We start from the raw sequence: 27,107 nt of genomic DNA, 5'->3' as shown, positions 1-27,107 counted from the left end.
CGTGTGCCAGTTGTGTCATCATTAGGTATAGAGACCTGGGAAGACATAACTTAGACCCTACAGCCCAGAAACTATCCTCTTTCATGGCAGCCCCTTTCTCTTGCTATTGGTGCTTCTCCACCTTATCTACTTGTGCCTGGAGACCATTCAACACCTGGAGTTCCATTCCTGTATGCGGCAGGTTAATAAACGTCCTAACCCCTCCTCCACTGTCCAGGGGCAGCATTGCAGCCACTTTGGCAGCCTCATCAGCACTTCTATTGCCTACTGCCTCGGGTGTGGTCTCCTTGGTGTGGGCTTGCACCTTTATTACGGCTACTTGGCTGGGTTCTAATAGGACCTGTAACACTTTGGCTACTGGTCTCGCATTCTTAATTGACTAACCCGATGATCCAAAAAAAGTGCTTACTATGCCAGATGAGCCCATAATCGTGAGCGATGCCAAAAGCGTACCTAGTCAGTGTAAATGTTGGCCGTCTTACCTTTTGCCAGGTTACAAGCCTCAGCGAGGGCCACCAGCTCCGCTTCTTGGGTGGTACAAGGAGGTGGGGTGGTTTTTGGGTATTTACCTTGTGCATCGTGACTACCGCGTATCCTGTATTGTAGGTGCCTTCATGGTGGAATCTGGAACCATCTACAAAAAGCTCAAAATCTGGGTTACTTATTGGTGTCTCATACACATTTTGTAGACCTCCTAGCTCTAGTGCATTAATTCAACACAATTGTGCGGTGTTTCACTGACATGTAACTGATCAGTCTTGTCACTACTCCCCTCTTTTGGACCCTTGCGGAAGTAATGTAGCAGGGTTCACAACTGAACATCTCTGTATAGTGAGGTTGTGTGGGGTGAGCAAGGCAACCTCATAATTGGTGAGGCGGGCTGCAGACAGGTGTTTGGTCTGTACCTACGTTTTCAAGACAATGTGTGTCACTGTTTATTCATTTTTCTAAGCAATCATGGGAAGAGTCAGAATCTTCAATATCTGTATTCTCCTTCTCTTTCACCCATACTTTTGGACCCAGCAGAAACAATGTAAATGGGTTCAAGACACTACAACGTTTGATAATAACATGTGAATATGCAAGGAGTGAGACTTCATACTTAGTGAGTCTAGCCTAGCACCCACCACTGGTAAAGACACCTCATCCCTAGCGCTATATTTCCAGCAGTCCACATTTGTAGTCAAACTTTTATGCAGACAAATACTTGGTCTGAGATTGTTGTAGAATTTAACTATCAGCATGTGAGACCATGATGATGAGATCATGGTTGAGACAATAGTGGCTTTATCCTTCAGACGCAAGATGGAGCACCTCTCACTATAGTGTGTTACTGAGGGCAGTTCTTAGAACAGCTATTTTTCACAATTGTATATTTCAAGAATATTTCACATTCCTTCTTTCCAATCCCACGTGCTCTAATCAGCTGATTCTTGCCTCTCATCACCCCCTCCTCTTGGACCCATTCTTGTAGAGCTATAAGTCTCAGCAAGACAAATTGCTGAAAGAAACTAAGACTCCGTTGTATTTCTAATTCTAAAACCTGCCTTTACACAGCTAACTAAGGCTGGGTTCACATCAGCATTGCTTTCCGTTGAGGGGTTCCGTCAGCTTTCCATCGGGGGAACACCTCAACGGAAAAGCAAATGGAAACCTTAGTTTCTGTTTGCATCACCATTGATCTCAATGAACATCCAATGATAGGCAGCACTCCAATGTCAAGGTGAAAAAAATTGCTTTAATAGCCCTCGTGCGACGTTTTGGCTCTGTGCAATGAGCCTTTCTCAAGCATTGATCTCAATGGTGACGGATACTTTGCTAATGGTTTCCGTTTGTCACCGTTGTGAAAGGGTTCAGTTATTTTGACGGAATCAATAGCGCAGTCGTCTGCGCTATTGATTACGTGATGTCACTCAGAACCCGCACCCCTCCTGTGCCCTGCCCTCAGTGCCCATGTAGATAGCGCCACACACACCCTGTAGAGTGTGCCACACACATCCCCCCTGCAGATAGCGCTCCCCCTCTTTTAGTTACTATCATTAGGGCTCCCAATGCGAGCGGCATCCATGGCCAAAGCATTGCCGACGCTCTGGCTGGGGATTCCGCTCCTGGATCAGACCCTGAAGTCACTGTCCATATATGGGTAGTGATGCCAGGGGCTCCTCCAGGTGCGAAATCCCCACCTACATCATTGATTTCAATGGTAATGTTTTTGTTTCAGGTTGTTTTAGTAAAGTTTAATTTTTTTTCCACGGAAACAATAGCGTAGTCGACTACGCTATTATTTCCGTGAAAAAAACCCTGAAACTTTACGGAACTGAAATAAATGGTAATGCAAATAGAAGCGATAGTTTCCGTTCAACTGTTCCTCTGACAGAAAGTTTGAACGGAACAGACGAATGTAACCCGAATTCTGATGTGAACAGGCCTTTACAAAAAAGGGCATTCTTATTAAGGGAAGCACTTTTGCAAAAAGCAATGCCAATAACAATGTGACGTATCAAATAAACAACTTTATTGTTAAACAACCAGCAGTGGATCAATATCAGTAATATAACTAGTCACCAAACATTCAGTGCTTTTATAGGCGAAGCTTTCTAGATTGCTATTTTTACTGGACTGGGGAGGCCTTCCCCTTTCTGGAAACTGCCCATGTTGACCTTTGTATTTAGAGTCGTGACAATCTCTCAAATGTATTAATATAGAACCAACTTTAACTGCAATTATATAGTTTAACCCTTTGGAAACGCAGGCAATTTTCATTTTAGTTTTTTCATTGTCATATTCCAAGAACCATAACATTTTTATTTTTCTGCTTTGTTTTTTGTAGAACGAGTTGTAGTTTTTAATGGCCCCATTTAATGTAACATATAATGTACTGGGAACTCAAAAAAAATTCTTTGTTGGGTGGAACGAGAAAAAAACAGCTGTTCCTCCATTGTTTTTTGCGTTTCTTTTTTACGGTGTTCACTGAGCGGTAAAAAGTACATGTTAACTTTATTATGCGGATCAATGCGATTACAACACAACCAAATTTATCGATTTATCGATTTTTTTTATGTTTTACTACTTTTCCCAAAAAAAGCTATTTGTTAGAAAAAAAATTGTTCTGTGTTATTTTTTTAGTCGATGGAGCAGTGTGAGGGCTTGTTTTTTGAGGGGCAAGATCTCATTTTTATTGGTATTATTTTGGGGCATATGCGACTTTCTGATCACTTTTAATGAAAAAATTTTTGGAAAGCGAGGGGACCAAAAATCTGCAATGCTTGCGTGATTTTTTTCTTCTACGATGTTCATCCGGCAGGTTAAATAATGTGATATTTTACTAGTTATGACTTTTACGGTCGAGTCAATACCAATTATGTTTACTTTCTTATTTTTTACATAATAATTTGTGAAAAATCAGACAAGGTTTTTTTCTACTTTTAGTTATTTTTCTTTTTTTCATATTTGTAAAAATGTTATTAAAAAGTTTCTAACGTTTTGTTAGTCCTCTTATGTGATCTTTGGAGCGCTCATGCACTACACTGCATCTATTGCTGTGTATTGCCTTTATCCGTGCTCTACTATTAAGCCTTGTCGCCGGCAAGGTTTAGTAATAGATAACAGAAGACATACCTTCAATAGGCCTCTGACTGCCACAGCAACCGATCGCCCCCCCCCCCCGCGATTTCATCGCAGGGGGCCGATCAGGGTACAAAGGGAGCCACGCAGCATTGAGCGAGGCATCTGATCTCCGATCCCTGCCATTGTAGGCAGGTGTCATTTGTTTAAAACAACAAACACTCGCAGGCTATTGTGCAGGCTCACATAGCTCCTAAGCCTGCGCCATATTGTGATAGCGTACATGCAATGTAATAGTATGGTGAATGTCGCCAAAGAGTTAACAAAGTTTGTGTCTTGTGTGTTTTACACAGCAGAACATGTTTATTACAGCACTAAATATTTCTAAAACCAGGTAGAATTGTACTATATGGGCTTGCATGTTTTTTGACAGATTTCCTCACTATAGTAAAGTATGTAGTTAGGCCTTGTGTTACACTGGGTTATGCTTAATTTAAAGGTGAAAATGCAATTCACAAAGGCGTATCTTGAGGTTTCGAGTCATCAGTGCAAAATGTGTAACAGGGCTGCCAAACCCAACAATCATGCCCTATTTATAATACCGGTGACTTCTTATGTGGCACCAGGGCCCATATGTGACTGCTACCTCTGAATCCCCATATACCAGTGGCAATTCCCAAGTAATCATCACTTCCATTATTTATTAATGGGAGTGATCTGTTAATTGAGGAGGACAGCGGTGGAAAATCTATTGCCCTGAGAAATCATCAGCAGGAATGTATAGCAATCAAAGCATCATTTATTAAGACTGGTGTACTGGTCTCCAGTGTAACTAGCTATCTGCAATCACTTGGCTGTTAATATATATATGTGTTCATTTTATATTGGTGCTAAGTAATCAACCTGTGCATAATGTTATAGGCTTATGAAGATGTGTACTGGAAACATAACATCAAGAACCTACAGCCTGTAAAAGAAGATAACTACTGTATACTTAGGGCTGTCATGTTCCAGATTTTCAATCAAGCAATTCCTTTTCCTGGTTGGATGAAAGAGAAAGATATCCTAAAGGTGCTGCATTTCCATACTGTTCATACAATTATTTCAATAATTATTTATGCTGTGAGAAAAGCTGTGAGCCACTGAGTCTGGTGAATGGGCCTCTGAGTCTGGTGAATGGGCCTCTGAGTCTGGTGAATGGGCCACTGAGTCTGGTGACGGGGCCTCTGAGTCTGGTGACGGTGCCTCTGAGCTAGGTCAACCCTATCCTGAAAAAATAAATCAGTAATTGGTTGCTAAGGACACTGACACTTTTGTTGGAACAGTTTGTATATTAGAACGTTACATAGTAATACAATAAATACGCTTCATTGACATTAGACTGAACAGATTTAACCCTTCCCGACATTTGTTGTATGGATACGTCATGGAAAGCTAGTGCTTCCCACATTTTGCCGTATCCATACGACAAATTGTGGACAATGGCTCAGAGTCAGTGCCACCATCCCCGGGTGTCAGCTGCATGTTACAGCTGACACCCTGATGTAATGGCGGGGACCGAAGTTAGCTTCTGTCCCCGCCATTAATCCCTTAAATGCAGCGGTCAAAGCGATCGCTGAATTTAAGCGGTTTGCAGCTCATCGGCACCCCAGCAATGAAATTTGTGAGGTGACGGTGGCTGCAATAACAACCGGAGGCCTAATACTGGCCTCCCGGTCTCCCTAGTACAGAGCGGTCAAAAGCGATCAGTGAATTTAACCGGTTTGCTGCTCATCGGCACCCTAGCAATGAAATTTCCGAGGTGCCGCTGGCTGCAATGACAACACAACTGGTGGCCTAATACTGGCCTCCCGGTCTGCCTAGTGGGGAAGCCTTCCAGGGCCCGTTACATGTATATTACAGCTGACATCCACCTGTAACGGCAGTAACCGGAGCTAGCTCCGATCCCTGCCATTAACCCCTTAGATGCATCGATCGAAAGCAATCGGTGAATCTTAGAGGTTGGTAGCAGATCAGCCGCCCTGCCATGCGATCGCAGGGCTGCCAACTGCTACTATGGCAACGGGAGGCCTAACAATGGCTTCCTGCTCTGCCATTACAGAGGCCGAATAGGCCTTGCCTAGAGGCGAAGCCTAATCGACTTGTTGTCAGCGAATGATGGCAGGTCTAATACATTGTACTACAAAGGTAGTGCAATGTTTTAGAAAAAAAATCAGACAGTTGGACCTTCAAGTCCCCTAGTGGGACTAAAAAAAAGTGTGAAAAAAGGTGTCAACAAAGTTGTTAAACATATAATATAAGTTTCAAGTAATAAAATAAAACACAATCTCCCTTTTTCACTTATCAAGTCCTTTATTATTGAAAAAAACATACATACTTGGTAGCGCCGCGACCGTAATGGCCTGAACTTAATATTAAGTTGTTTATTACAAGCGGTGAAACCCCGTAAAAAACAATACCATCATTTCAGTTTTTTGGTCACTTTGCCCTAAAAAAATTGGAATAAAAAGTGATCAAAAAGTTGCATGTATCCAAAAACGGTACCTATAAAACTATAGCTCGTCTCGCAAAAAACAAGCCGTCATACAGCTCCGTCGACAAAAATGTCTAAAGTTATGGTTCTCAAAACATGGCGACAGAAAAAATTCATTCTTTTTACAAAAGTCATTTTATTGTGCAAAAAGCTGTAAAACATAAAAAAGTGTTATAAATTAGGTGTCACTGGAATCATACTGACCTGCAGAGTAAAGTTAACAGGTAATTTATAACGCATGGTGTATGCTGCACAAAAAAAACTATGCCAGAATTGCTGTTTGTTTGTTTTTTTGGTCATCTTGCCTCCCAAAAAATAGGATAAAATGTGATCAAAAAGTCGCATGTACCCCAAAATGGTACCAATAATAACTACAGCTCATCCAGCAAAAAAAAAAAAAAACAGCGCTCATACCACTACGTGTATGAAAAAAATGTAATTAGTTAAGGCTCCAATAAGTCAGGAAATAAAGAATATGCAGTTGAGCAGGCCCGAGGGGAACATTTCTTCTGTTTCAAGAGGCGATATATCAAGGCCCTAAAATTAGGGAACCAGCAAGGGTAGGGCCCAAACATATCTGTTGGATGTGGGGGTGCCCGTATAATACCAGGACAACGCTTCCCAGCAAAATTCCCCAAATTGTAAAGGTGCAGAGTGTGTACCAAAAGGGGATAAGAAACAACACCATTTATAAGTGTGACACCGGCCTGTGCATAAAGGATTGCTTCACAGCGTAACACGCATCTATAGATTATTTTATTGTTTTTTTTTACCCCATCATTATAGCACCTGACTATGTCCATAACATAATCTGCCCAGCTTACATGTACCCCCACATTATAAACTGAAATACCAGTAAAACTCCAAACAAAACTACTACCAAGCAAAATCTATGCTTCAAAAGCCAAATGGCATTGCCGCTTTTCTGAGCTCTACACTGTGCACAAACAGCAGTTTACTTCCACATATATGGCGTCGCCATAACCAAGAGAACCCTTTTAAAAAAAAAATTGGGGGTGTGTCTCTCCAGTGGCACGACATATTTGCCACTGAAATGGCATATCTAGGGAAAAATTTAAATTTTTACTCCGCACCATCCGCAGCGCATTCATTTATGGAAAAGACCTGTGGGGTGAAAATGCTCCCTTAATAAATGCCTTGAGGGGTGTAGTTTCCAAAATGGGGTCATTTCTGTGGGGTTTCCACTGTTTTGGTTCCACAGGGGCTTTGCAAAAGTGAAATAGCGCCCAGAAACCAATCCAGCAAAATCTGTACTCCAAAAACCAAATGGCGCTCCTTTCCTTCTGAGCACTACTGCATACCCAAACAGCAGTTTATGACCACATGTGGGGTATTGCCGTACTCGGGAGAAATTGCTTTAGAAGTTGTGGGTTTCTTTTTTTCCTTTATCTGTTGAGAAAATTAAAAAATTTGCGCTAAAGCTAGGTCTTATTGAAGAAAAAGGATTTTTTTTATTTTTCCGTTTTTTCGACGGAATCAATAGCGCAGTCGACTGCGCTTTTGATTCCGTCACAAAAACGGAAACCTTCCGGAATGGTGACAAACGGAAACCATTAGCAATGTTTCCTTCACCATTGATATCAATGGTGATGCAAACGGTAGCTAAGGTTTCCGTTTGACTTTCCGTTGAGGGGTTCACCTGACGGAAACCTCAGACGGAACCCCTGAACAGAAAGCCAACGCTGATGTGAACCGGCCCTAAGCCAGATTTATCAACGGGCATGCACCCTGTTGCTGAATCTGTTACACGCTGCAGAGGTGAGAAGTACCAGCCGCTCGCATGGTGCATTAGTATTTACGGATCTCCTCTTATGTCTAAAAAAACAAGAGCTTCAACCTCTATAAAGATTTTTTTATAAAATTACCGTAGACAGTAACTTATTGAAATATTAGTAAATATATCAGATATCTGGGGGGGGGGCACACTTACTAAATTTAGCTTTTTGCAGAAAACTTCTGCAAATGGAAAACAATTCTTTACATGTGAATGGGGTTGTTTTTTCAGCATATGAATAGATTTCTGCAAATCCCATTCAGATGAATGGGATATTCGTAGAAAATTCTGCAACAGTGTGAACATAACCTTACTGCCCTGTATTATGGAACTGTTTATGATTCTAAATATTATGGATTTTATAGGGCTCAATTTACATACATTAGGGCATAAATATCAATAAAAATACACGAGTTTCTGGCATAGATGTATTGATAAGAATGGGTTGAGTATTATATTTACCAAACCACCAAGCTCTTCTTTTTTTTTTACCCAAATTGTGTCAAAAGTGTTGGGCTAAAGTGGCTCGCAAATTGTACACTGGGTCATTTACAACAGATTAGGTGAGATATGGGCTGTATTTGGTAAGAAAACAATAAAGAAATACTCTCCATGTTATTTGATATAGATATTTTTTGTTGTTACAGCTTCCTGAAAAGCTCCTATATTCACAAGGATGTAACTGGATACAGCAATTCAGCTTTGGACCAGAAAAATATGCTGGCCCAAAAGTCTATGGAAAATTACGCAGCTGCCTAGAACTCTTAAAAAATGAGGTAATTACATAGCAGAACGAAAAACATCACAATTTAATTGAATCCAGTTGATACAAAAACACCTATTTTTTATTAATTTACTTTCCTGGCTCATTAACAGTTTTTGTGTAATTCTAGCGTGGAAAATAACATGTAAAAAAACTGTAAAAATAAGTTTTATGAGTGTAATAACACTCACTCGCTTACTGTAAGGCTTTGTTTAACCATTGTATTGATGTCTACGCTATTCTTCTCCATTGTTATTTCAAGAAAAACACAGAGAACCGATCTAGTTAGTGGCCCCATAGATTTCAATGGAATATTTATGCCATTAGTTGGCATCAAACATGGAAACATGAGACAGCACTCATGTGATCCAAGTCAAAGTCTGACTGCTTACCCAGTCATGCAAAGTTTCAGCTATGTAAGCCTTTTTTAAGCATTTTTTTAGTATTGAGCCAAAGGGTGGGACAGACAAAGCCCAACTGAGGACGTGCGCCACATATCTATTTATACAGTAGATATTTGGATGTTGCTTAGAATTACAATAGCTGAGTTGGTTTCAGTCAGCATTCATTCCCACAGGTTTTTGGCAGGCAGAAAAGAGCAGCCTGTTACACTATACTACAAAATAAAAAAAATTAGAGGTGAAATCTATTTTGACTTTCTAAAGCCCGTTAGGATTGGATATGCTTTTTGTTTTTATCAATTAAAATCGTATTATTCAGACTTGAAGACATTATTAATGTGTCACAATCTCTTTAAAAACACAGATAAAATTTGACCCTTTAATGACCAGTCTATTGTGGCCCTTAACCCCTTCCTGCAAAACTATGTGTCTGGTACGTCGTAGCGCGGTGGGGAAATGTATGGAGCGCGCTCACGCGCTGAGCACACTCCATATGCTGCCGGTGACTACTGTGTTTTACAGCCAAGACCCGGGACAAACTGCCAGGAACAGTGATCGCGCTGTTCCTGGCTGTTTAACCCCTCAAATGCTAACAGATGCCTGTAAAAATGGCAATATACTGCAATACATCAGTATTGCAGTGTATAGTACCAGCGATCTAACGATCGTTGGTTCAAGTCCCCTAGAGGGACTAATGAAATGTGTAAAAAAAAAAGTGAAATAAAGTTTTTAGTAGTGAAAAAAAGAAATAAATATTAACTTAAAAAAATACCTTTGTCCATGTTTCCTCTAAAGTAATGCAAAAAATAAAAAAAGTTAACAAAATTGGTATCACTGCGTGCATAAAATTTTGAACACACGGTGGACGCCTTAAAAAATAAAATATTTAAAACACCAAAATCGTTGTTTTTTGGTCAACTTAGGTCCCAAAAAAATTTAATAAAAAGTGATCAAAAAATTTATGAAGTATCTGTTCCAGTTTTTCCTACATACGTATTGAGGAAAAAAATCCTTAACTTTTTGTACCTCAACACAATAGTGTTGGGAATGGTCTGACCTAACGTTTTTAGCCTAAGCCAGATTTATCAACAGGGCATGCACCCTGTTGCTGAATCTGTTACACGCTGCACAGGTGAGAAGTACCAGCCACTCGCCTGGTGCATCACTATTTACGGATCTCCTCCTATGTCTAAAAAACAAGAGCTTCAACCTCTATAAAGATTTGTTGTAAAATTATCAAAAACATTAACTTATTGAAAAATTTGTAAATGTATTAGAGATCTCGAGGGAGGGTAGATACTAACTTTTGCCTTTGGGCCCTATGATTTATGTGTTCACATATGTCAGTTTTTTGCAGCCGATACCCTGGACAAACTGCCAGGAACAGCGATCACGCTGTTCCTGGCTGTTTAACCCCTAAAATGCTAACAGATGCCTGTAAAAATGACAATATACTGCAATACGTTAGTATTGCAGTGTATTGTACCAGCGATCTAAAGATCGCTTGTTCAAGACCCCTACAGGGACTGTTGAAATGTGTAAAAAAAAAGTGAAATAAAGTTTTTAGTTGTGAAAAAAATAAATATTAAATGTTAAAAAAACAAACCTTTTCCCATTTTTCCTCTAAAGTAATGCAAAAAATAAAACCCCCTCATAGAGCCCCCTGTAAATAGTGCCCCCTCATAGAGCCCACTGTAGTTAGTGTCCCCTCATAGAGCCCCCTGTAGCAGTGCCCTACATAGAGCCCCCTGTAGGCAGTGCCCTACATAGAGCCCCCTGTACAGTACCCCACATAGAGCCCCCTGTAGACAGTACCCCCATACATAGTGCCCCCTATAGAGCCTCTTGTAGATACTGCTCCGCATAGAGCCCGCCGTAGATAGTGCCCCTCATGGAGCCCCCTGTAGTTAGTGCCCCTCATAGAGCCCTACATAGTTAGCGGCCCCCATAGATTCAAATGTAGATGATGCGCCCCCAGATTCCCCTGTATATAAAGCACCCATGTAGATATAGATATAGATAGTAGATAGGTAGTAGATGTAGATATAGAGCCACCTGTAGATAATGCCACTCACATTGGTAACTGAAAAAAAACAACTTTACATACTCACCTAATCCCGTTTCTGTGTCGTCCTCCAGCAATGCAGGCCTGGTCTCTACTGACCATATCTGCTGGAGCAGAATTACATCATTGCGCCGCTTGCGTCATTGAAAGGTGCTGAAATGGCAGGGTCTTTCAATGACAGAAGTGGCACGATTACATCATCGTGTCTCTCGCGTTGTTGAAGAGCGCTGAATAGCAGGGCAAGGAACATCCTTGCCCTGCCATTTATTGCCTTTCAATGACCAAAGCGGCACAATAGCGTCATTGCGCCACTTGAGTCATTGAAAGGCGCTGAATGGCAGGGCAAGGAACTAATGTTCCTTTTCCATTCACTGCTAGTGATCTATGTTTTTGTATCTGCTTCCTATAGACGCAGATAAAATTATAGTGCAGGATGGGGTGGTGGTGATTGTTTTCAGTGGCGCCGCCGCCACCCTCAGAGAGGCAACAGGCCGTCGCCTGAGGCGAGTAGCTTACCTCACCTCATGGACGTTGCGGCCCTAACACAGAGGAGCACTGAAGCAATACAAGTCACAGCATAACATAGTAATAAATAAATATGTATACAGAGGAGCATTGAGGAACTACAGGTCCCAGCATAACCTAGTAATAAATAAATACACAGCACAGCAGAACAGCAGGGCTCTCCTATTCTTGGTGTGATGTGTGGTCACAGTGGCAGCCTGTGCAGGAGGGCAGTCCCCAGAATTCCTTATCTTGCCAGTGCTGGGGATGATCTTTATGCTGAGGGGCCATATCTCCTCTCCTCGGCAGGCACAGCACTGTCCTCCTGTGGGGAGGAAGAAAGAGGAGATTCCAGGGGCTAAGTGACTGACTGAGTGGCCCACTACTAGCATTTGCCAGAATTGCCAGATGGGCAATCAAAACCTTAAACACAACGGTGCAACAAAATATTTTCTGGTGAGACAGGACTACCACTCCTGCAGAATCAGATCAACCTCAACAGTAAAAGGTAACTCTGGATTTGGATGAATTAATATGGGTGCATATATAAAGAGAGTTTGTAATTTAATGAAAGCATCCTGGGCCTCAGGTTTCCAAGTAAAACAAACATTATTCTTTGTGAGTGAAGTAAATGGTGCAATGATCTTGAACAAGTGTTAAATTAACATTCTTTAGAAAAAAAATCTCACCAACAACAGCCTTGATTTTACTAGGGTCTATACTCAGACCTTCTGAAGATATAATGAATCACACAAATTTAATTGTTGTCTGTTCAGACTCACGTTTCTCAAGTTTAATGTATGAATGTAGCAATGTTCTTAAGGCCATTATAGTACAGTACAGACATGTTTGTGATGTTCCTCAAAATTGTCTAAAAAAATTAGATATTATCCAGGTAGGCAAATTTACAAAGTTTTTCCAATAAATCCCTTTAAACATCATTCATAAAATGATGGAATGTGGCTAGGGCATTATAAAGTCCAAGATACTCAAAGTGTCTATACATCCCGTGTCTTCCATTAATCCCCAGGATGGATTCGAAAAAGGTTATATTCTCCTCTTAGAGCAAGCTTTGTAAATATTTTAGCTGTACGTAGCCTTTCCAATAATTCTAAAGTAATTAAAGTGATAGGCTATTGCTTTTAACCCCTTCCTGTCATCCGCTGTATATATTCGGCACACGTCGGGTGGGGGTTTATAGAGCACGCTCAAAGGCTGTGCCTGCTCCATAGAATGAGCGTGTCGGCTGTATCATACAGTCAACACTTCATTGTAATGAGCGGCATCCTGCTCGTTTAACCCCTTAGATGCCGCGTTCAATGGCGATATCCCGCTCGTTTAACCCCTTAGATGCCACGGTCAATAGCAACCGCGACATCTAAGTCGTTAAAATAAGGGGGGGCAGCCTTCTGCAATGTGCCATCGCCCCCCCCCCTGTGATCGCGGAGTGCCGATGGTTGTTATGTGTAATGTTCGTGGTCGCTGACCTCCGGCCGTTCCCACTTACCGGTAACCGTGACCGCAGGACTCTAAAACCTAGCCAATGTCTCCTTCCTTAGAGACGCCGACGCACACTGCTCTCTTCTCCTGCTGAAGACCGTAGGGTGTGAACCAGGAACTTTGTCCCTGACCAATCCCAACACACCCAGGACTTTAAGAAGAACACTGCCCAATTCCACATTGCCTGAGCAATGTTGTATCTCCCCTGTGTTGGTCTGCAAAGATTCCCAAGTGTTTTCCTGTATCCCGTATACTGTTTCCCGTATCCTGTAAGTCCAGTGTCCATGACGACTTCAGTATCCGCGTCCGGTGTCTGTGCCAAGTCCAGTGTCCGTGATTACTTCAGTGTCCGTGTTTGGTGTCCGTGCCAAGTCCAGTGTCTGTGATGACTTCAGAATCCGTGTTCGGTGTCCGAGACAAGTCCTGTTGTCCAGCACAAGCCAGCTTTCGATAGTCCGGCACAAGCCAGCTTCCAATAGTCCGGCACAAGCCAGTTTCTGATAGTCCTGCAAAAGCCAGCTTCTGATAGTCTGGCACAAGCCATATTATGATTATCCTGCACAAGTCATCCACCCAAGCGCTCTTATCCCAGAGACTATTATGGACTCTCCTTTGATCAGCTGCTACTCCGCTACGGCGAAGCAGCCCAGTGGGTCCTCATATCCCACAGCCATGACATTATGGCACCCTGGTTGCCTAATGAAGCCCCATAGCTCTGACATTTTTGTACTCCTATGAAGCCCTGCTTCCCGCTTCTTCTTAGGAGACTGTCAGTATAACAATATACAGCTATAAATTAGTATTGCAGTATAACATGCAAGCAAGTTAAATACCGTAATAGCATTTTTAATATTTATTAAAAAAAGGAAAAATATTAAAAGATTGAATATTAAATATTCAAAAAAATCCCACCAATCAACGGAAAAAAACAAAAAGTTATTGCTCTCAGAATATGATGACAAAGCGCACATTTTATTTTTAACCGGTTTGGGACCGGGCTATTTTGATCCTTCAGGACCTGACACCGTTTAGCCCTTTTTAGCACTCGTTAGTTAAATGGCTATAACTTTATTTGTTGGGCTAGTGACGTGATTTTTGCGATGTTTTTTTCTAGAGACAATGCAGGTTTCTTTTTTCATCACTTTTTTATACACATCTTTCTGCTATTTTAGAATTTTTAGGCTTAAAGTTTGAAAATAATAGTAAAAAAATAAGCTTTTTATGTTTTAGCTATTTTTTTCTGGTAATAACATAGTTTTACCCTAAAATAGACCTTTTGTTTGTGATCGTCATTGTCTACTGTAAATTTTGATAGATTACATGTCTATTATAGGGTAATTGGGTCAGCGCTAGCGTTACGACAATGATTGGCGGGGGAACATTTTTTTTGGGGTGGGTATTTTACTTTGCTTTTTTTTTATCATCACTATGGTCTGTCCCTCAAAGGTTAGAAGAGACCTTTGTGGTACTTTAGATATTTTTTTTTCTTCTTTTACACCATGTGTTTCCACTGTAACTGGGGCTGCACAGCAGCCCCAGTTACAGAGGAAATCAGCCCTCTTATATTGTCACTAATAGGGCTTTGCTGGATCTAGTTAGACCCAGCAGCAGTCTGCCACTAATGGCAGCCCGGCGATCATGTGACTAGTCACATGAACACCGGGACCAATAGAGACAGCAGCCCCTGCCGCTGCCTCTATTCATGTACACATCGTTCATTGAGCACTGTGTAGAAGAGATTCGAGAATATAAAAGCAGCAAAACCTGCTTCTATATTCTCCTCAGGGTCCCCGGCAGTCACACGGGCAGCAAGCTAAAACCCGCACCATAAATGGTCTATGGAGCGGGTTTTAAGTACCCCGACCGCCAGCCGTAAATACACAGCGGCGGTTGGGAAACGGTTAACAATTAGGTTTTTCCTTGTAAAAGTAGTAAAACATAAAAAAAAACTAAACAGATGGGGCACACTCCGGCACTTCTGAAGCAAGCCATAATGGAACCTTTGAAGTGGCTTGATAATTTACTAGGGAGCCAGCTGGGCCACATTATGATATTTTGTGAGATTTGCATTCCCAAGACTAACCTTGAAACGATGTCTATGTAAGTTGGATCTATTGATTCCAGATATAGAGCTATGCCATTCAGTATGATGTTCTGGACTGTGCATAGATAATGCCCTGGGATGAGATTGGGTAGAACTCGAAAATAGTATAGTAATTTTGGGAGTAGCATCATTTTGACTGCAGCAATCTGGCCCAGTCACAAAATATGGTACTTGCTCCTATCATCGAGTAACTTCCTTAAAAAAGTAGTTAGTGGGGGATAATTGATAGCATAAAATGAAGATATATCGTTTGTAAAGCGGATTCCTAAATATACTAATGAGGAAGTTGACCAGAGGAATGGAAAAGAGGATTTTAGTGTTGCCACTGTGCTAGTGGGCAAAGTATGTCCCAAGGTTTTGTTTTGTTAACTTTACATCCACAAAGTAAGAGATTGAGCTATATAAGGCACAAACACATATAAGGAACTCATCAGGGAAGCTTCAATAGTATAGGACAGAAAAGAGTTTAGTCCAAGACAGGGAATCTAAGGCCTTGTGCATCTCAAGAACAGGAGTATGGCCAGATTTTTCAGGTATTGCAGCATTAAATCGGGTGTGAAAATGATGTCTGAATGTGTTGAGGCGGGTGGCCAATATTTTGCAAAGAAGATTGATAATTGGTCAATTGGGTATTGTCCTTTCTAGGATCATTGAAATGACTTCCAGTAGGGTAGTGGGATTGAGCGGAGACTCTAATTTGAAAGCATAAATATATTTATTGATGTGGGGGACGAGCAGAAATTTCTTATAATATTTGAGTGTAAAGCCCTCTGGGACCAGACATATGTTCGTTTTAAGAGACAACATCTGAGCCAAGGGAGTCTGTTAATGTTGAAAGAAGGTGTAAAGTACAGAGATAGACAGAATGGAAGAAACATCAGCTGAGGCCAGGTCTTATAATTTAGAGAGATTATGGCAGAATTGTTATACCATTAGTAGTTGTGTTAGCAGTAGTGATACCCAGGTCTTGTCCAGAGTGTGAAGGGAGACGGGCAAAAGGAAACATTGCACAGTCTTCTCGCCAGAGGGGTGGTAGGTTTTCCACAAAATCCACAGAATATGGTATAGATGATAAGACCAGCGCAGTTGGCTCTCAGTTATCTCAGTCAGGTACAAGTCAAGTTCTACCCGGGCTCTGGTGGGAGAAGCGCACACTGAGGGGTCGTGGTGAAAAGCCTTGGCATCAGCATCTAGTTATGTTATTACTTTAACCTCCTTAGTCTGAAGGGTGAGCATGACTATCTCAGGAGGATAGAGGCAGATTAGGTGCACTTGTAATAGTAAATAAATGCAGTAGGCGAATGTAGTAATGCAAGTGTTGACATATTGTTAGATAAGACATAATTTAGAAGAGAAACCATAACATTGATTATAATTATGGTTAGGGGATGTAGGAATAATGCTACACGGAGTCCAGATGGTGATCTTAACTTTCCAAGTCCCTATTCAGAGGTATGAGGATCATGTCAGTCCTGGATGAGGAGTGTAGCTATTCAACTTCCATGGTTGACGACCAGGCAGGAAGGAAAGGAAAAAGAAAGGAAGGAGGGAATAAACTTGAGGTGTCAAATAATACAGTTGGCAACTCACGGCATAAGAGACTTAGTAGGAGTCAAACGAGAGCAATTGCTAAGTGTCTAAAGGAACAGAGTCCTGAAATCTTTAGATGTGTCAAAAAGAAAAACAAGCTCTTGTTTATCAGGGGAAGATATAGTTGTGACGTGTCTCTCTTTGGCTAACTGGCGTGATCAGCATCCCATAGGGAGCGATGAGGGCTTGAACTAGAAGCTAAGGAGGGGTCTTCAAAGCCTAGTTGGGCAAAGCACTTCCGATTGTCTTCTGGTGACAATACGGTGTGGATTTTGTCTATGTACATTAAAGTTAACTTGAAGGGGAACACCCTTCGGTGTTTGATGTTTTTTGCTTGTACAATTTTCAGAAACGGCGTTTTAATGCTTGTTGTTTGGCTATGGTGGGAGGAGCCAAGTCACAGAACAGCTGGTATGTTTGTCCTTGGAAGGACAAGGAGTCGGCGGTATGAGTCTCTTGCAGTAGTTGTTCTTTGGTGCAGTATTAGTGACATTTAGCCATTATATCAGGGATGGCCCCACCTTCCTTTCTGACGGTCAAAGATTGATGTCTATTTACAGTCGTTCCAGCGGAATATTAGGGGCTATTTTCTGCAATATAGCTTTCACAGTGGATTATACATCTGTAGTATGTTCTGGTAGGCCCCTGATGTACAAATTACCTCCCCTAGCGTGGTCTCAGTCCTTTAAATTTATTTTGCAAATGGATATTTCGCTTACTTGTGTCTTTGATATCTTGCTGTAAGGAAGCTTGGGCAGCAGTGTTATCATCTACATGATGCTCTAAGTCTCAAACACTTGGCCCACGGGCCGCATGCGGCCCTTGAAGCTGTCATCTGTGGCACGCTGACAGCGGAAGAGCAGAGAGCAGGCCGAAGGAGAAGCGCCGCACACACCCCCATGTAGATAGTGCCACGCTACACACCCCCACCCTGTGGACAGTGCTACACCCCCCTCTCTATAGATAGCTTCATTGGGGCTCCCTCTAGGAGTGGCATCCACAGTCAGAGCACTCTGGTCGGGGATTCCGCTGATAGACGAGGCCTCTTATGTAACTGTCCATATGGACAATAAAGTCAGTGCCTCCTCCTGGACTGGAATGCCCGGTCAGCGCGTTGCCGATGCACTGTTCGGGAATTCTGCTGATAGACGAGGCCTCTGACGTAACTGTCCATAAATAGACAGTGACGTTAGGGGCTACTCCAGGAGAGGAATCCCCAGCCAAAGTGCCGGCAACGCTTTGGCTGGGGATTCCACTCCTAGAGGTAGCCCCAATGGAGCTATCTATAGGGGAATATGTGTGGCACTATCTACAAACGGGTGTGTGTGGCGCTATCTGCAAAGGGGTGTGTGTGGCACTATCTGCAAAGGGGTGTGTGTGGCACTATCTGCAAAGGGGTGTGTGTGGCACTATCTGCAAAGAGGTGTGTGGCACTATCTGCAAACGGGTGTGTGTGGCACTATCTGCAAAGGGGTGTGTGGCATTATCTACAGACGGCATTGGGGAATTATCTACCGAGGGCACTGCAGCATTTTCTAGGGGGGTGGCACCTTTTACAGAGGGCACTGTGGCATTATCTACCGGGGGTTGGCATTATCTACAGAGGGCACTATGCCATTATCTAAGGAGGGCAGTGTGGCATTATCTACAGAGGGCACTGTGGCATTATTTACGGGGGGTGGTGGCAGTATCTACAGAGGGCACTGTTGCACTATCTAAAAAGGGGCTGCCCAATCTTGACATTCTTTTGTCTGCCAAACGCTGCCAACTGAGCAGCCAGACTGCATTTAGTGACACTTAAACTGGAAAACTGGGTTGTTAAAATAAGCACGTGGAGTAAACACACAAATTTCCTGTAAGTTAAAACCTAGCGGTATTATTATAGTAATGTAGTATTGTTAGAGTAGCTCAAATAACTAATTGATTAACGATAATTTTGTATTTTATAAAATTTGAAAGTAATACAGGCCCATCAACTTCACATTTTTTCTATGTGCGGCCCACTTACTCGGCGAGTTTGAGACCCCTGCTCTAAGGTATCTGTTTGGTGTTTCTTACCTCTTTAGTAGAGATGAGCGAACTTATGAAAAGTTCGGTTCGGCAAGTTCGCCGAATTTCGTGCAAAAGTTCGATTCGGACCGAACTAGTTCAGACCGAACCTGTAATCCAAGAAAGCCCCTAAAAATCGTGTATAACACTGTTTTAAAGCCCTAGAAGCCCTGTATAACACTCTTAGGTCACCCATGCGTGTATCCAAGTACTTTTGAGCTGTCTTTAATGCAAAGTTAGTGTCAAAGTTACGCCAACATGTATGGCTCTAGGAAAACGGATGGGACACTGAGATAACTAACAGAAACCACTGCACTTGTGCATGTTGTATGCTTAATGCATTGTTAAAAAAGGTACAAAAATTAACCATTTTAGGCGGCTGATGCCTTCCAGGGTTCATACATATAAGGTGGTAAAAGAAGAAGCAATGGCTTTTGACAAGCCCTCCAAAAATTGACCCTTTTTATTGGCAGATGCCTGCCGGGGTTCTTCCATACATGGATGTGAAAGCAACAAGCAATGGCTTTTCACAAGCCCTCAAAAAACTGACCCTTTTTATTGGCAGATGCCTGCCGGGGTTCTTCCATACATGGATGTAAAAGCAACAAGCAATGGCTTTTGACAAGCCCTCCAAAAATTGACCCTTTTTATTGGCAGATGCCTGCCGGGGTTCTTCCATACATGGATGTAAAAGCAACAAGCAATGGCTTTTGACAAGCCCTCCAAAAATTGACCCTTTTTATTGGCAGATGCCTGCCGGGGTTCTTCCATACATGGATGTAAAAGCAACAAGCAATGGCTTTTGACAAGCCCTCCAAAAATTGACCCTTTTTATTGGCAGATGCCTGCCGGGGTTCTTCCATACATGGATGTAAAAGCAACAAGCAATGGCTTTTGACAAGCCCTCCAAAAATTGACCCTTTTTATTGGCAGATGCCTGCCGGGGTTCTTCCATACATGGATGTAAAAGCATTAAAGCAATGGCTTTTCACAAGCCCTCCATAAATTGACCCTTTTTATTGGCAGATGCCTGCCGGGGTTCTTCCATACATGGATGTAAAAGCAACAAGCAATGGCTTTTCACAAGCCCTCCAAAAATTGACCCTTTTTATTGGCAGATGCCTGCCGGGGTTCTTCCATACATGGATGTAAAAGCAACAAGCAATGGCTTTTCACAAGCCCTCCAAAAATTGACCCTTTTTATTGGCAGATGCCTGCCGGGGTTCTTCCATACATGGATGTAAAAGCAACAAGCAATGGCTTTTGACAAGCCCTCCAAAAATTGACCCTTTTTATTGGCAGATGCCTGCCGGGGTTCTTCCATACATGGATGTAAAAGCAACAAGCAATGGCTTTTCACAAGCCCTCCAAAAATTGACCCTTTTTATTGGCAGATGCCTGCCGGGGTTCTTCCATACATGGATGTAAAAGCAACAAGCAATGGCTTTTCACAAGCCCTCCAAAAATTGACCCTTTTTATTGGCAGATGCCTGCCGGGGTTCTTCCATACATGGATGTAAAAGCAACAAGCAATGGCTTTTGACAAGCCCTCCAAAAATTGACCCTTTTTATTGGCAGATGCCTGCCGGGGTTCTTCCATACATGGATGTAAAAGCAACAAGCAAGCCTCAGGCCTGCTTGTAGAAGACGGCAGTGTAGGTGTATTGGTGGTAGTAGAGGTAGCCAACACAGACAGCAAGGGTGCAAGCAGTAGTAGCAGTAGTAGCAGCACATTAAAAGACACTGGACGACAGTCACAGGACAAAGCCCTGTGGTGGGGCAGGCCTGCTTGTAGCAGACGGGCGGCAGTGGAGGTGTATTGGTGGTAGTAGTCGAGGTAGCCAACACAGACAGCAAGGGTGCAAGCAGTAGTAGCAGTAGTAGCAGCACATTAAAAAAAAGAGACTGGACAGTCACAGGAGGACAAAGCCCTGTAGTGGGGCAGGCTTCAGGCCTGCTTGTAGCAGATGGCAGTGTAGGTGTATTGGTGGTAGTAGAGGTACTAGCCAACACAGACAGCAAGGGTGCAAGCAGTAGTAGCAGTAGTAGCAGCACATTAAAAAAAAGAGACTGGACAGTCACAGGAGGACAAAGCCCTGTAGTGGGGCAGGCCTCAGGCCTGCTTGTAGCAGACGGGCGGCAGTGGAGGTGTATTGGTGGTAGTAGTCGAGGTAGCCAACACAGACAGCAAGGGTGCAAGCAGTAGTAGCAGTAGTAGCAGCACATTAAAAAAAGAGACTGGAGAGTCACAGGACAAAGCCCTCTGGTGGGGCAGGCCTGCTTGTAGCAGACGGCACTGGGGTGGATTGGTGGTAGAAGTAGTAGCAGCTGCAGCACCAACAGCGGCACATTAAAAAAAGAGTGGACAGGACAGAATCCCGTAGTAGCAGGCGGCAGTAGCAGGCGGCAGCGGCAGCAGCAGCAGCAATGTCAGATCTAATCAGTGGCATCAGGCACAGGGGTTTTAAAATCCTCACCGATCCACGCTTGATTCATTTTCAGAAACGTGAGATTTTCCAAGCTGTTGGCGGACAATCTTGTTCGCTTAGGGGTGACGAAGCCCCCTGCTGCGCTGAATACCCTCTCTGACGCTACACTGGAGGGTGGACAAGACAGTACACCCATGGCAAACTGGGCCAGTTCTTGCCAATGATCCAATCTGCTGACCCAGAAGTCCATGGGGTCTGGGATCAGCATTTCTGACGGAGAAAGGGCACAGTCCAGGTACGAGTGAACCTGGTTGTTTAGGTGCTGCACCTGGAGATGGTGAACATCCCTTTGGTGACTAGTACTACGATGTGTGTCAGGTCGGGGTATTGGATGTAAAAATGTTGTCATCATATTTTCCAAACTGAATTGGCTGCTGCTGCTGCTGCCGCTGCTGCCGCGGCTGCCGCCTATTGCAGAGGTAGCTCTGCCAGAGGCGGTGGAACGATGAGACAGTGGGGAGCGGAGAGTGGCCCCCCGGTCAGACATGCTTGCAGCGGGTGTTTGCCGTTTGAAAGCCGTGACAAGCTGGCTGCATAGCTTCTCTCTATAATAAGCCAATTTTGCCTCCCTCTCGGAAGGCGCAAAAAACTCCCCCATTCTGGCTTTATACCGAGGGTCTAAAAGTGTGGCTATCCAGTAGTCATCTCTTTGCTTCATGCTAACAATACGACAGTCAGCGCGCAAGTAACGAAGCATACAGCTCGCCATCCTGGCCAGCGTTTCAGAGGGCCCGGTTGGTTCCATCTCCGCCCCATACTGCCATGGTTGTCCATCATCAAGGTCGTCGTCAGACTCGTCATCACCACCATCACTGTCATGTTGTGCGGCTGCCTCGTCCCCTATCCCTTCCTGTGATTCCATCTCCAAATCCAGCTCTTCTTCAGGTCCTGTTTCCTCATCCTCCTCCTCCTCCTCAACATCCATAGCCAGATGTGATCCTTCCTCCATCCTTTGCTGAATCATCGCTGTGAGCGTTTGCTCCATAATGAATATCAGCGGCATAACATCGTTCATTCCGCTAACGTCACGGCTCACAAATCGTGTGGCCTCTTCAAAGGGCCTCAAAACGCGACATGCGTCTCTAACCAGCTGCCAGTGCCTGAGCTCGAAATTACACTGGCTCCAAACGCTGCCCGTCTGCTGCATCAGGAAATCATTCACGGCTTTCCGCTGTTCGTACAGACGGTCCAACATGTGCAGGGTGGAAGTCCAGCGTGTTGGAACGTCGCAAATCAGGCTGTGTTCTTGGAGATTGTTTTGACGCTGCAAGTCCATGAGGGCGTGCTTAAATGCATACGAACGTCTAAAGCGAACGCAAACCCTCCTGGACATGGCCAGCACACCCTTCAAACCAACATATGACTTTAAGAAGCGTGTTATGACCAGATTGATCACATGTGCCATGCAAGGAGCGTGTGTCAGGTGACCTAGACGCAGTGCAGCCACAACGTTCTTGCCGTTATCAGAGACAACATTGCCCAGTGTGAGTTTCAGAGGAGACAGCCAGCGTGCGATTTCCTCCTTGATGCACAGCAGCAGCTCCTGCCCTGTGTGGCTTTTCTCGCCCAGGCTCAGCAGGTGTAAGACAGCGTTGTGGCGCTTCACCTTGCACCTATGAAAAGAGGAGGGAGGAGGAGTGGAAGATACGCTGTGTCCTGTCGGGGACGGGAAGACCTCCAAGGAGGAAGGCAAGGAGGAGGAGGAGGAGTAGGAGGAGAAGGATGGTAGGTGCCTGGTGTCCGGAGTTGAACTAGAAACATACAAGCGTGGAGTTGGTAATGCCTGGCATTGCTGCGGTGGTGCATCGGACTGCAAAATATTGACCCAGTGGGCCGTGAAAGACATGTACTGTCCCTGCCCATAGTTGCTGCTCCACGTGTCGACGGTGGCATGTACCCTGCTGCACACGGATAATTGCAAGGACTTGGACACCTTTTCCTCCACATGCTTGTGCAAGGCAGGGACAGCTGTTTTGGAGAAGTAATGTCGGCTAGGTATTCGCCACCTAGGCTGAGCGCACGCCATCAATTGCTTGAAGCCGGCGGAGTCGACCAGGTGGTACGGCAGCGACTGCACCACCAACAACTTAGCCAGGTGTGAATTAAGCCGCACGACAAGTGGATGACTGGGTATATATTGTTGCTTATTGGACAACGATTCCGTAATGGATAACTGACGGGACATAGGAGGAGCACTAGATGACAGTGATGATGATGATGACAACGACATGGTGGATAAGGCCTGGCTACTACTTAGATGACAGGGACTCGGAGCAGCAGCAGCAGCGGAAGAGGGGTCTTCATTAGATGTACATGGTGGTGGGGCATGTTGATTGTCCCACATGGCCTTGTGATGCCATTCCATGTGTTTACGTAGAGCAGTAGTTCCTACATTGCTGCCCTGCCCACGCCTTACTTTCTGCTTGCAGATTCGGCACTGTGCCATGTTTTCCTCCTCCGGGAAGGTACAGAAAAATTGCCACACGGCAGAGTACTGTAAAGAGGTAGTACCACGTCCACCACCACCACCACCACAACCACCCGAGCTTGCCCCTTGTCTGGCAGGCTTTTTTCGGGAGCCTACACCAGCATCTGTGTCGCCGTCACCGGCTCCTGAGCTGACCCTACCGCTGCAATGTTTTGCAGATTGACTTCTGCCCCTACCTCGGCTTGGCTGTTTATCACATCCAGTGCCGCCACTACTACCCTCCTCCTCTGACGCCGTCATCACCTCGTCACCTGGTTCCCACGTCCTGTCTAAAACAACATCATCATCATAGCCTTCCTCATCATCCCCGCCACTTCTGTCACTGTGTTGTGAATGTGATGTGACATCATGGCGGGCTCCATGCCCCCCCTCATTACTGCGTCTGCCACCACGGCTACCACCACCAACACCCCCACTACCGCAGCTATGCGTCTCGGTCACCGCTTCCACCTCCACCACCGCCGCAACACACTCCGTTGGCTGACTCGCGGAAAAAAAATCATCATCATCATCATCACTATGTTGTTCAGTATCTTCCTTCGCACCCGAGGAGATGTCTCTTAGGACTCTCAGGAAAGATGGCTTCCCGCTAGGAAGGGGGAGCGAAGACATAGATGATGGAATGGAAACGCTAGAAATACCTATATTACTACTGTCACCGTGCCAAGGAACTGTAGAGGATCTGGAATACAACGAAACCTGGCTTGAAGCCAGATCGTCAGAGTCTTCCTGCTGAGATGACCGCGAGCCAGCCAACCAGTCCACAATGGCCGTATTGTCTAAAGTAACCCGCCCACCGGAGGAGATGGACAAGTCTGGCTTGCTGATACTACTACGAGCAGGCACATGGCAGCTGCTACTAGTGGAACTGGGCACATGTCTTGTGCCACAAATGCTGCTACTGGGTCTGGCACCAACAGATCCAACATTTGGACTGGAAGAGGAGACGGCATGGGTGTTTTTTCCTCTACCCCGTCCTTTCACAACCTTTTTTCTCCCAGACATTTCAGAGCCCCTTCTAAAAGCGTATTCACACACTGACACTGGCTTGGCAAATGGCAATGAATGAGAATTTCAATCAGCCTCGCTGCAGTGCACTCAGGGAATGCTGGGCGTTGTAGTACTACTAGGCTGCCTGTATGTCAAGTTGGATTGTTATTCCTGTTATAACGGCCAGGGATGAGCCCCTTATAAAAGCGTATTCACACACGGACACTGGCTTGGCAAATGGCAATGAATGAGAATTTCAATCAGCCTCGCTGCAGTGCACTCAGGGAATGCTGGGCCTTGTAGTACTTCTAGGCTGCCTGTATGGCAAGTTGGATTGTTATTCCTGTTAATAACGGCCAGGGATGAGCCCCTTTTAAAAGCGTATTCACACACGGACACTGGCTTGGCAAATGGCAATGAATGAGAATTTCAATCAGCCTCGCTGCAGTGCACTCAGGGAATGCTGGGCCTTGTAGTACTACTAGGCAGCCTGTATTGCAAGTTGGATTGTTATTCCTGTTAATAACGGCCAGGGATGAGCCCCTTTTAAAAGCGTATTCACACACGGACACTGGCTTGGCAAATGGCAATGAATGAGAATTTCAATCAGCCTCGCTGCAGTGCACTCAGGGAATGCTGGGCCTTGTAGTACTACTAGGCTGCCTGTATGGCAAGTTGGATTGTTATTCCTGTTAATAACGGCCAGGGATGAGCCCCTTTTAACCCAAGTTTCTCAGACACTCCTGAAACACTTGTTAGGGTATGTTCACACGGCCTATTTACGGACGTAAATCGGGCGTTTTTGCCCCGAATTACGCCCGAAAATAGCGCCTCAATAGCGCTGACAAACATCTGCCCATTGAAAGCAATGGGCAGACGTTTGTCTGTTCACACGAGGCGTATATTTACGCGCCGCTGTCAAATGACGGCGCGTAAATAGACGCCCGCGTAGAAGAAGTGACCTGTCACTTCTTTGGCCGTAATTGGAGCCGTTATTCATTGACTCCAATGAATAGCAGCGCTAATTACGGCCGTAATTGACGCGGCGTTCAAGCGCCTGCACATGCCGGTACGGCTGAAATTACGGGGATGTTTTCAGGCTGAAACATCCCCGTAATTTCAGCCGTTACGGACCCCCGCCGTGTGAACATACCCTTAGGGCGACAGCACCTTACCATCAGCGTGCAACAGCAAGGATCCATTCACATACTGCCAAAGCCCGACAAAGTTATCAAAACACCAAACAGGCACATCTGAACCCCTGGCAAACCAAACCACATGAGTTCCTCTCCCCAACTAATCTGTTTAAAGAGGCTCTGTCACCAGATTTTGCAACCCCTATCTCCTATTGCAGCAGATCGGCGCTGCAATGTAGATAAGAGTAACGTTTTTATTTAAAAAAAACGAGCATTTTTGGCCAAGTTATGACCATTTTTGTATTTATGCAAATGAGGCTTGCTAAAGTCCAACTGGGCGTGTTTAAAGTAAAAGTCCAACTGGGCGTGTATTATGTGTGTTACATCTGGGCGTGTTTACTTCTTTTACTAGCTGGGCGTTCTGACGAGAAGTATCATCCACTTCTCTTCAGAACGCCCAGCTTCTGGCAGTGCAGACACATAGTGTTCTCGAGAGATCACGCTGTGTCGTCACTCACTTCCTGCCCCAGGTCCTGCATCGTGTCGGACGAGCGAGGACACATCGGCACCAGAGGCTACAGTTGATTCTGCAGCAGCATCGGCGTTTGCAGGTAAGTCGATGTAGCTACTTACCTGCAAACGCTGATGCTGCTGCAGAATCAACTGTAGCCTCTGGTGCCGATGTGTCCTCGCTCGTCCGACACGATGCAGGACCTGGGGCAGGAAGTGAGTGACGTCACAGCGTGATCTCTCGAGAACACGCTGTGTGCCTGCACTGCCAGAAGCTGGGTGTTAACGAACAGAAGTGGATGATGCTGATTCGTCAGCATCATACACTCCCATTCCTAACGCCCAGCTAGTAAAAGAAGTAAAAACGCCCCGATGTACACACATAATACACGCCAAGTTGTACTTTTACTGTAAACACGCCCTGTTGTACTTTTGCAAGCCTCATTTGCATAAATACAAAAATGGTCATAACTTGGCCAAAAATGCTTGTTTTTAAAAAATAAAAACGTTGCTGTAATCTACATTGCAGCGCCTATCTGCTGCAATAGCAGATAGGGTTTGCAAAATCTGGTGACAGAGCCTCTTTAACATCCTCAAGGCATACACCACTTTCTTACCCCTTTTGC

At 44.4% G+C, this 27,107-nt stretch overlaps 1 protein-coding gene across 1 annotated transcript in view; it reads left to right on the top strand.

The window, feature by feature from the left end:
- The window catches only part of OTULINL (OTU deubiquitinase with linear linkage specificity like), a 101,854-nt gene that overhangs the window by 53,844 nt on the left and 20,903 nt on the right, over positions 1 to 27,107 (top strand). Inside the window, exons 5-6 of the mRNA XM_075828491.1 lie at positions 4,486 to 4,635; positions 8,540 to 8,668. Of these exons, the coding sequence (XP_075684606.1) occupies positions 4,486 to 4,635; positions 8,540 to 8,668 (279 nt within the window). The remainder of the gene's footprint in view (positions 1 to 4,485; positions 4,636 to 8,539; positions 8,669 to 27,107) is intronic.

The sequence above is a fragment of the Rhinoderma darwinii genome, chromosome 5 (genome assembly GCF_050947455.1).
Source record: "Rhinoderma darwinii isolate aRhiDar2 chromosome 5, aRhiDar2.hap1, whole genome shotgun sequence".
Taxonomy (NCBI): Eukaryota; Metazoa; Chordata; class Amphibia; order Anura; family Rhinodermatidae; genus Rhinoderma; species Rhinoderma darwinii.
The sequence above is the reverse complement of the archived record's forward strand: the minus strand, read 5'-3'. Positions and strand labels throughout refer to the sequence as shown.